Raw genomic sequence first — 11,690 nt, forward strand, 5'->3', positions numbered from 1 at the left:
TGGTGGTGGCACACACCTTAAATCCCAGAATTTGGGAGGCAGAGACAGGCAGATCTCTGTGAGTTCTAGGCCAGCCTGGTCTACAGAGAAAGTTCCTAGACAGCCAGTGCTGTTTACACAGAGAAATCCTGTTAAGAGGGTGTGGAGGGTGAGGGAGAAGTAAGTCAGTCAGTCCTGTCAAATCTTGCAGTTAAGACTATATTTATTAGCTGGGCAGTGGTGGCACACGCCTTTAATCTCAGCACTTAGGAGGCAGAGGCAGGCAGATCCCCGTGGGTTCGAGGCCAGCCTGGTCTACAAGATCTAGTGCCATGACTGACTCCAAAGCTACACAGAGAAACCCTGTCTCGAAAAAAAAATTTATTAAAGGCAATTTGACTTTTCTGTTAGGAATCTCTTGAGTATTGGAGTAATGTTTAGAATATTGACTTTTAAAACTATGATTATGAAATAAGCATATAGTTTAAATTGGCATATGTTAGTATGTATCAACACTACTTGGTTCTAAAATGTAAATTGTACCAGAATTTGAATTCTGGATAGATTTTGCCAAAATTATTATTTTAAGGGTTTTAATCCTTTCTTTAATGGGTCTTTAAGTGTATTCCTTTATCTCTGTGGGCCTTATGACTTTGACCATCAGAAAATCTCTTGAGGCTTTAGGTTAGTCTACCCTAAAGAGCACTAGTGTGCCTTCAGCAGAAATGGAACGAAGGAAGACACAAGCAGCTTTCCCTGAGGCTATGACTGTACCTGCGTTGTTTAGTTCATTAGTGGAACTTCAGGGAGCTCTCAGCAAGTCCTTACTTGATTTTAACATGCCAGGTCATTTGCTGTTTCTGTTGACAGGTGCCAATCTGCTCATTGACAGCACAGGGCAGAGGCTGAGAATTGCAGATTTTGGAGCTGCCGCCAGGTTGGCATCAAAAGGAACCGGTGCAGGGGAGTTTCAGGGACAGTTACTGGGGACAATTGCATTCATGGCACCTGAGGTAAGTGGCTTTGTGTGTAATGTAACAGTCCTGTGGGGCATTGTGCCAGGGTATTTCACAGTAAGATCCAGAACGAACTTACTGATTGCAAGTCCACGACCCTAGAAGTTGGTTTTTAATAGTACCCTGTAGTTTAGTACCTTCTTTTCCACCTTTACGTTTTTCTTAACAAGATTACAAAAGATAAATCTTCATACATTTGCTTAAAGGCTTCTTCAACACAATTAACATGAACTTAACACAAAGCAAATTTAACACAAAATTGTGGGGTTAGTTCGTAATAGTTGTTTATAGTAAAACAGAACTACATGTGGCAGCAATGCGCAAAAGTCACCTTCCTTCCTGAAGGAAGGAGAGCCAGAGCTGGCCTTGTCTGCCGGTGTCTTCACACAGTACACACTTGTGAATGTGCCTCTCCTGAGCTCATAGCTCTTCGTGCTCAGTGTTCCCGTGTTCCCTTGTTCCCTTGCCCCACTGTTTAGGAGGAGGGGCTGCTTTGGAATCCTGTGATACTTATCTGTGCCATATGGATAGTAAGCTTGTGAATGGATTTCAAGTAGTTCGTGTAATTGCTGTTTGTACCACTGTGTGCTCTGAACGCATACATAAAGAAATAGATCTCATTTCCAAATTAACTGCTTTGTTTTAGGTACTAAGAGGTCAGCAGTATGGCAGGAGCTGTGATGTATGGAGTGTTGGCTGCGCTATTATAGAAATGGCTTGCGCAAAACCACCTTGGAATGCAGAAAAACACTCCAATCATCTTGCTTTGATATTTAAGGTAATTATGAGGTGACAAATTTTTTTGTACTGAAATTGGGAGAAGTCAGATCCCCATGAATTGTCCCTACTAATCGTTGTTTGTTTGCTTTTAGGTGTGTGAGTATTTTGCCTGCACATATGTTTGTGTAGCTCATGCATGTCTGGTAGCTGCAGAGGCCAGAAAAGGGAATCAGAGCCTCTGAAATTACAGGGACAGATGGTTGCTGGTCTCTGTCTACCAATTTAAAAAAGATACCTGTTTTCTTATTTTTGTGTATGGATTATGTATGTAGATGTTTGTATGTAAGAGTATGTGCATGCCATGCCATGTGTGGAGATAAGAGGACAGCCTAGGAGCTGGCTCTTGCTCTCCCTCTCATTTGAGGAGGGATACTTTTGTTGGCCACAGCACTGCATAGTCCAGGATTTCTGGCCTATGAACTTGTAGAAGATTCTCCTGCCCCTAGTCTTACTGTAGGGGTGCTAGACTTACGGACAAGCATTCTCGTATCTGTGTTCTTTTGTTGATGTTGTTTGTTTTTGATTTGTTATTTTGGTTTTGTGAGACAAGGTTGCTCCGCTTAGCCATGGGGCCCGTCCTGGAACTCCCGAGTGCTGGGATTAAAAGGCATGCACCACCACCTCCCAGCTATCTTACCTGGTTTTTACATGGGTTCTGGGGATCCCAGCTCAGACCATCAAGCTTGTGTAGCAAGCATTTTTCCCACTGAGCCAGTTCCCTCGTCTACTCCCCCAGTTTTGTTTTGTTTTGTTTTGTTTTTTTGGAGGGAGGGCAGTGGGACAGGGTCCCTATGTAGTCCTGGCTGGTCTGATCTACCTGAGTGCTGGGATTAAAGGTGTGCCCCACCACACCTGGCTCTACTTCCAAAATTCTAAGTGTACTTTTTTGACTTATCTGTGCTCCTTATAAGAAATTTACTCCATGTTTCAAAATGTTTCAAATTTAGGGCCAGGCAGTGCACTATGGCTACAGCACTTAAAACATGAATTAAATGAGGTATTCAACAGAAATATTTGGGACTTTTTTTCCCTATGAAGGAAAAACAAGAGCAGTGAGTGATTACTCTTGGGCAGGTGCAAAGGGATGTCATTTTGGTTTGTTTTTTGTTTTACGGTGTGTTAAGAAGCATATGCATCCACTCGGTGTCTCTAGATAGTCGGGATCACGGGTGTGTGTGCATCCACTCAGTGTTCCTTGATCACAGACTTTTTAAGGTTTTGTTTTGTTTTTTTTTTTGTTTTGTTTTGTTTTGTTTTGTTTTTCGAGATAAGGTTTCCCTGTAGTTTCTAGAGCCTGTCCTGGAACTAGCTCTTGTAGACCAGGCTGGCCTTGAACTCAGAGATCCGCCTGCCTCTGCCTCCCGAGTGCTGGAATTAAAGGCGTGCGCCACCACCGCCCGGCTAGGTTTTTGGTTTTTTGTGGGTTTTTTTTTTGTTTTTTCTTTTTTTTTTTTTTTTTTTTGATTCTGTCATTTTGCATTTTTCAGTGGTGATCCATGAAGTTGCTAAGGTGAGGAAAAGGGAGAGTTTTATTGTGATTATGAGTAAGCAGGTTTATATTATTTAGATTCATTCTCTACCTGTTTATAGAATAGTCAGCTCTTGTCTGGGCTTGGTGGTGCACAACTGCGACTGAAGAAAGATCCAAGCCAGCAGCTGTGCTGAGACCTTGTCAAAAGAGAAATAAAAAGTTGTTTGTACTTTTTGGTTCAAAGAATCGGGATTTGTCCAACATAGGTGCTCGCTGATAGAGGCTGTGCAAACGATGCCTGTGCTCTGTGCGGTTACCATGGAGAGTTCAGTGCTCTGGTTTGTCTCCTGCAGATCGCCAGTGCGACTACTGCGCCCTCCATCCCGTCACATCTGTCCCCAGGTCTGCGTGACGTGGCTCTGCGTTGTTTAGAACTTCAGCCTCAGGACAGACCTCCATCAAGAGAGCTACTGAAGCATCCTGTCTTCCGTACGACTTGGTAGTTGATTGTTGAGCTATAGTGGAGACAGGATGTGCAACAAGGAAAGAATAAAAAGAACTTGTGGGCAACCACGTTGATAATCTACTGGCCATCATGCCACTGGACAGCTAGAGACGAGGCCAGCAGGGAGCCTTACCTAAGTATGTGACTGACAAATCATGATGTGTACCTAAGCTCAGTATGCAAAAGTCCACACTTGTGCAGAGACTGCAAACCGTGCCTTTCAAAGGACTGCTCTAGGTGAACAGGAAAGCGATGGAGTTTGCATGATTAAATTACAGAAGCATAAATTTATTTTTGGAGCACTTTTTCAGCAATATTAGCAGCTGAGGGCTCAGGATCTGTTTTCATGTCACTTCTTCCATTTTGTCGGGTGAGCACAGCGGGAGGTTCTGCAGTTCCGTTTGGGTTTTTTATCACTGGCTATAAAAAATCAGTGTCTGCCTCTTTTAGGTCAGAGTATGCTATGAGTAGCAGTAAATACATGTGTTTTTAAAAGTTATTAACTTCTTTATCACCCACAGTTGACTTTTTTTTTTTTTTTACTTGTGGTTGACTGTGGTTCATTGTGCATTTTACTGTTGGCCCGTTCATTTCGTTTTTGGAAAATATGGTTCTGTATTTTCATTTCACCTTCATTTGTGTTTAATATTCAGGGAAAGGTGATATCTTCAAACCAGAAAAAAAAAGATATAAGTAGGTGTGAACTAGTTTTTAAATCTGTGCCCATTGCAAGAGTTGTGTTTTCTTCTCATAGGCGTAAAATGAAATACTGGCTTCGTGAGTCAGTCTGCCCTCACTTCAGAGTCAGCACAAGGCAGGGCGAGATTACCTGAAAGTTAGCTGAACTATTTCATATTATTTTGCTAGCCTATAGGAAATTCACACCATTTAAATCTTCCTCTTTGTAACAATCTATCATTCATGCCCACTGATTATAACATAACTGTTATTTTCCTTCTGCCATGCATGATGTTTTATACTAGACCTGGCTGATAAACTCATTTACTTACCTATCAATCAGTAACATTTTTAAACAAACAATAAATTTACTTTGCATTTAGAAAATTTTCAGAAGAAAAGTTGAACTTAATCTACACACTAATTCCTGAAATTTGCACAACTATTTAATTGTCTTAACTTCGAGTTAATTCAGATGCATGGAATCCTGAAGCAAAATGGTAGACCTTTGCATGTCTGTCTTTTAAATCAAGTACTGATTAGCTATTAAATGTAACTTTGAAATGTTAAGTTTTAACTCTTCAGAAGCCAGTGTGAAATAGAATTGGTTATTCTCAAAGACTCAGGATAAACTAAATAAGCTATATTATATGTAGTACATTTGAAATGTACTATACAAATTGGAAGCAAAATAAGTTCCAAGATAAGTTTACAGGGATATATTGCAGATCATTTTCAAAGGCAGTTTTTATGTGAATGTGCTTCTTAGTGAAATGTTACATTCCTTTGTTTTGGAAGATTGGCAATATTTGAAGAGTTAAAAAAAAATCAGAAATGTGAAGTTTGGTAGTGCTAAATGTGTTGTACTTGACTTCCTTTTTTATTTTCTTTTTATTTTTACTTTTTTGACTACTTAGAATTTTCACGATTCTAATAAGATTGTTTCCGAGTCTCGTGTGCAAGCTTTAAAGGACACACTCTTGCCATTTTATATACTGGAAGATCATTGGTCAGATTAGCACTGTGTCTGACAGAGGTGTAAACTGTCTAAACTGAGGAACCTCAGCTAATCAGTATTACTGTGTAGATCAACATGCCCACCACATTTCAAACTCAAACTGTCTCCAGATGTCAAGATCACTGTGTTTGAGTTTGTTTGCAGTTCCCTCAGCTTGCTGGTAATTGTGGTATTTTGTTTTCGATGCAAATGTGATGTAATATTCTTATTTCTTTGGATCAAAGCTGGACTGAAAATTGTACTGTGTAATTATGTTTGTGTTTTTAATGTTATTTGGTACTCGAGTTGTAAATAACGTCTACTGCTGTTTATTCCGGTTTCTACTACCTCAGGTGTCCTGTAGATTTAAATTTCTTCTGCCAAAGTTCGCTCTCACAATGACATTCTATGTGCTGTGTGACTATGATTCCTAAGACTTCCAGGGCTTAAGGGCTAACTCCTCTTAGCACCTTACTGTGTAAGCAAATGCTACAGAAAACCTCTGGGTTAAGAAAATTTGGCTTAAATGTATCCTTTGTTATTTTAAATATATCGAGATATTTTAATTAAAATTTTTACCCCTTTGAACCAATTTTATAGTATTTGTACCTATTTTGGTGTTTTGTCTTTATAGTAAATAAAAGTTTTTGAACAAAAGTTAACTGGTACTTTAAGTTTTTTAAATAATTTCATACTAGTAAGAAAGCTGTGAAAGCACCGCAGAGGATCTCTGCCTTTCATCCTGCTCTACCCCAGTTCCTGCTCACGCCTCAACAGCAGAAGCTGCACAACAGGATCACAGGTTGCCACACCTTACTTCTTCCTTGGCCTTCGTGTTTTTCTGATTATATTGGCTATCAGCTTATGGAAGACCCTCAGTCTGAGTGTGGCGCTTCCCTGTTGGACTGGGGTTGCAGGTGGCTGGAATACTCTGGGCAGTGCTGCACTTTGGACATGACGGCTGGAAGGGGCCACACCGTCCAATTGTTCCTGCGCTGCTGCTATGGCCTGAGCAGCCCTGTGGAGCACTGTTTCCCTTGTTAGCCCACAGACCTTCACATAGTCCTCCGTGAGGGAGACTGAGACTGCAGAAGGAGCACTTGGCAGCCAGTTTAGCCATGTGCTCTTAGCCTACATGCTTGTGGTACTACCCTAATTGATGCCAAACAGTGGTTTTCCTTTTCATTTCCTCCTTCCTCAACATGTGTCAACTGTATTTTGTTATTAGGGAGCAATTTCTTCCATTTACTTACTGTATATTTTCATGGATTTGTTCAAGTTGTCACAAATCAGTGACAGTGACAGAATGTCAGTTTCTGAGGGTAGCATCTCTGTTCTTGGCTAGTGTACTAGTTGGGGTTCCATATAAAAGCTAGTAGAATGAACATACATTACGAAGAGTGTTTATTAGATCGACTTACCGATACTCTCTAGGTGATCTAACAGAGCTGGCTGTGCATTCATTCTAAGAGTCTGAGTCAATCCATCTGGCACTGAAGGCCTGGAAGATTTCTGGAGAGCCACTGGTTTTCCAACTATGTAGGAAGGCTGAAGAAGCTGAGGTTTGATAGTGGCAGCATTAACAGGTTACCAGCAAAAGGCAGCTTTTCCAGGGACCTCCTTAAATACCGGTTGCCACTAGAAGGCACTTCTCAAATCCTTCCAGGAGCATGTCTCTTAGTTGATTTCAGAGCCAGTCAAGTTACAACCAAGATTACCCTTCACAGCAAGCCATCATTAGTCTGTGAATACTTAATGTTTAGGTCGTCTTGTGTATTTGTCTTGTGTAGTCTTTGGAGCAGCCCATTCTTCCCAAAGAGTGCTGATTCCTTTGATGGGCAATAGCATTTCAAAATTAAATATGCATGTACAGCACATGGTACCCCATGAATGTGTACCATCATTAATTATATATTAAAAAATAAATGTAAGCTGGGCATGGTGGCAAACAACATTAATCCCAGCACTCTGGAGGCAGAGGCAGGCAGATCTCCTTTGAGAACAAGGCCAGCTTGCTCAATGTGAGTTCTAGGACAGCCAGAGCTACACAGAGAAACCCTGTCTCAAAAAAATAAATGTAAAAACACTCAACCCCAAAGAAAGAAGAAAAGGGGGACTTAAAAGTGCTCAGGAGGCAGTGGCAGATGGATCTCCGTGTGAATTCAAGGCCAGCCTGCTCTACGGATCGAGTTCCAGGACAGCCAAGGCTGCATAGAGAAACCCCAGTCTCAACACCAGAGAGAAAAAGAGTAAAGAATAGATGAAACAGACGGAAAACATGAGGAAATGTCAAACCTAAATCTGCTGCCCAGTGGTTGTGTTAAATTTGAATAAGCATCCATGTGAAACATAGGCTGGTGGCTACTGTGTAGACAGCCCTTCTCACAGAATTAGAATATACAGTTGTGCATACATGCAAAATGGGGTACAGTGCATAAACCTACATGTGCACAGCTACACACACAAGCCAGGAGTTTGTACCATGGTTTTGACCGAACACCAGCAGATTCAGTGAAGGTTTTCTACTTTCTAAATTTATGGTTCTTTTCTCCAAGAACTGTGGCTGTAATCATTCCCAGTGTACTAGCTTATTTTAGCTGCTCCCCACCTCTCTCCCCTATGGAAGCAGCCTCTTGATCCTCATACCTGGGTTTCGCAGAAAGAGCCTTGCTTTTGTGGACTCCCTACTCCTACGGTGTCATCACTGCTCCTGGGGGCTTTGTTTCTTACTGAACTTTTTTTTTTTTTTTTTTTGGTCATTGTTTTGTTTTTTAAGACAGGGTCTTACTGTGTAGCCCTAATTGTCCTGGGACCCACAAACTTCTGTCTGCCTTTGCTTCCTAGTATTAAGGCTATGCCCCTACACCCAACTTTTCATGTTCTTAAGTTATCTGTACATGCATGCCTTTTAACTGCCAAGATGCATCAACATTAGTCACTGTGATGTTTATGTGTATTGTTTTAAGATTTAATTTTTATTTTTATACATGTATGCTTTTCACATTCAAGGTAAACATCCCAAACATTTCTCCATGCTGAAACCATTTTAAATCTTAGGGTTTTTTTTAAGTGTACACAGTGTCCTTATCCATACTCACTGCGGTGCGTACCAGACAGTCTTACTCCTTTATTTTTGGTGACACTGGTGATAAACCTAGGCCCTTCTGTATGCTAATGCTCTACCTCTGAGCTCTATCCTTAGCCCTCTTTAGCTTTAATACAGAGTATGACTAAGTTGCCCAGGTTGGCCTTGAACTTTCGAACTATCTTATACCATCTCCTGAGTAGCCCGGATCTTAGACCTATGCCAAAAGCCTAACTTCTGTAGTGATTAGCTGTGGGCTGGCTTCCCGCCGCCCGGCTCCCGGCCACCGGCTAGTTTATGCCCCAAAATAACAACACACAAACTGTATTCTTTTAAATACTGCCTGGCCCATTATTTTCAGCCTCTTACTCACATCTTGACTAACCCATATCTAATAATCTGTGTAACACCACAAATGGTGTCTTACCGGGAAAGATTCAGCACATCTGACCTGGTGGCTTGCTTCATCGCATCTCTCTCCCTGAGGAGAGGCACAGCAGTCTGGCTAACTTAGGAGAGGCATGGCATCTGACTGAGCCATCTACTTCACTTCCTTCTTCCTGTTCTGTCTACTCCACCCACCTAAGGGCTGGCCAAGGCAGTTTCTTTATTAATGAATGAAATCAACACAAATAGAAGACTCTCCCACATCAAACTTCTTTGTGGTTTCTAACTTCATTCCCATTGCTCAGCCTCTCCCATCCTTTTCCCCCCAGCCCCACTACTCTCTTCAGCCTCTGGTAACCACCTTTCTACTCCCAACTTCCAGAGGATCAACTTTTATAAATTCTGTGAGAGATCGTGTGGTACTTCTCTGCCTGTGCCTGGTGAATTTCACTCAACATAATGATCTCAGTTCCCATCTGTGCTGTCCTAAATGACAGGATTTCATTCTTTTTATAGTTGAAATGCACTACACTGTATGTCTGTGCCACATTTTTAGGTGTGTTCATCAGTTGGTCAACATTTAGGTTGATTGCACATCTTGATATTGCAGATTGTGCTTCAACAAACATGCGAGTGCACATGCTTCATTGACATTCTGATTTTGTTCATACTTGTAGGCATCTACACACACACACACACACATCCAGGAGTGGGGTTGCAGAATAATACTGTGTTGGATAAACTTTTAATTTTTGAAGCAGTTAGGTATAAAGACAAATGAGGCAGAAGGCACAGAGATCTGTGCCCTCACATAGAGGCTTTCTGATCCCCGTCTGCTATAAAATGGAAGCCACCATGTTGTGAATAATATGGAACTTACGGAAATGGCCTTGAACTGTACCTAGCATACAGTGGATAGGTTGTATATTTGTCTCAACAAGTGACCTAATGGTTACAAAGTTAAAGACCTGTGGGACTAGATAAGCCTAGTAAAGGTTCACAGCAAACCTGAGAATTCATGCCAGCTTCTTGTCTAAGGAGTGTAATGTTAGTCATGTTAGAATGATAGTTCAGTGTTGCCAAAGCCCTTAAATCTTCCAAAGAACATGGATCTCTAGATGGTATGTGAAATTTCCTGATGTCTAAACATTGTAGACAGTCAAGTATATTGGTCCATGCCTATAATCCCAGCACTTAGGAACTAAGATTGGAGAATCAAGAATTCAAGGCCAACTAGAAAAGCACGGGGTCAGGGAAACCAGGAGAGGAGAAACAGCTAAAGAAGGGCAGTGTGGTGGTCTGCATCCATAGTCCCAGGAGCCGCAGGAGAGGAGAAACAGCTGGAGAAAGGCAGTGTGGTGGTCTGCATCTATAGTCCCGGGAGTTACAGTTGAGGCTCTCCTGGACTCAAGGCCAGTCCAGGCTATACAACAAAACTCTGGGGGGACACAAGGAAGGGATGAAAGGAAGAAATCAACTATTTCAAAAGCCACAAATGTGAAGAATCGAAGTGTGCGGTCTGGATATGGAGTGTCTTCTAACAGTTCATGGATTAAAGCTTGGCTCCTAGCTGGCCCTGCTGTGAGAGCCGAGTCAATCTGAAAGGCACTAACTCCATTAATGAATTTATACCGAAGGGGCTATTAGGAGGTGGGGCCTGGCTGGACAGAGTAAGTCACTGGGGACATGTCCTTGAGATGCATAGCTCATCTCTGGCTGGACAGAGTAAGTCACTGGGGACGTGTCCTTGAGATGCATAGCTCATCTCTGGCTGGACAGAGTAAGTCACTGGGGACGTGTCCTTGAGATGTATTGCTCATCTCTGGTCTCGTCCTATCTCACCATCCGCTTTCTTGCAGACTCATAAGGTGAGCAGCTTTCCTTTGGCACCACTAGGGTGTTTCTGCCCTGCCACCGGCCTTAAAGCAAGAGAGCCCCCACACCATGGACCTCGGAAACTGGGAGCCAAAGGAGCCCTTTCCGTGTTAAGTTGTTTAATCACAGGCATTTTGTCACAAGAACACCATGTCTCTGAAGATTAATGACAAGGACCACGTCAATGGAGCAGAAAGAAAGGAACGATGCCGTGCTTAACGGAGAGCCGTCGGAATATGTGGGCATGAAGATGATGTACAAGATGTAGTTAGTCAAGAAGCTTGCCCCGGGGGAAGAATGAGTATAACCTGTACCCTACAATGGGCATGGAAGCAGAGAAAGAAACACAGCAGTTAACATAGCTTAAAGGGTTCTTTGCATGACCTGCTGCCTGTTCAGCTCTGCCCTCCTGACACCCAGCTTATCAGTGAGCTATCTAACCAGCCATCGCTGGTTCCCAGCACCAGCATGATCTTTTGCAATCAGATGCTTCTACCAGGACATCCCACCCCTCTCAGAACCTGGACTCACTCCTACTTTAAAAATGCTCACTTTAACAATTCATCTTTGTTATGAGTGTTTGCTGGTGTGCCCACGAAAGTCAAATATGTGCCCACAAAAGTCAGAAGAGGGCATCAGATCCTCTGGACTGGAGATACAGACAAGTTGTAAGCTTCCATGTGGGTGCTGGGAACTGAACCCTGGTCTCCGTAGAGCAATGACGCTCTTAACTGCTGAGTCATCTCTCCAGCCCGGAAGACTCTTAATTCCTCTAAGAAACCATGCCTACTCAGGCTAAGATGAGCCTCTTCCATAATGCCTTAGTACCCATCAATTTCCTTTGCTCCTTCTCCAGTATAGATGATGCTTGAGTTTTTTGTTTGTTTGTTTGTTTGTTTTGTTTTGTTTTGTTTTGG

The 11,690-nt window shown here is 42.2% G+C and overlaps 1 protein-coding gene across 2 annotated transcripts in view; it reads left to right on the plus strand.

Moving 5' to 3' along the window:
• Map3k1 (mitogen-activated protein kinase kinase kinase 1) overlaps window positions 1-6,088 on the plus strand; it is a 66,249-nt gene extending 60,161 nt beyond the window's left edge. For both annotated transcript variants that reach the window (XM_038323162.1, XM_038323161.1), the window contains exons 18-20: window positions 850-992; window positions 1,642-1,773; window positions 3,600-6,088. In XM_038323162.1, the coding sequence (XP_038179090.1) occupies window positions 850-992; window positions 1,642-1,773; window positions 3,600-3,749 (425 nt within the window). In that variant the 3' untranslated portion in view covers window positions 3,750-6,088. The remainder of the gene's footprint in view (window positions 1-849; window positions 993-1,641; window positions 1,774-3,599) is intronic.
• Window positions 6,089-11,690: the final 5,602 nt, after the last annotated feature.

Source organism: Arvicola amphibius, chromosome 3, assembly GCF_903992535.2.
Source record: "Arvicola amphibius chromosome 3, mArvAmp1.2, whole genome shotgun sequence".
In the NCBI taxonomy this organism is placed as follows: Eukaryota; Metazoa; Chordata; class Mammalia; order Rodentia; family Cricetidae; genus Arvicola; species Arvicola amphibius.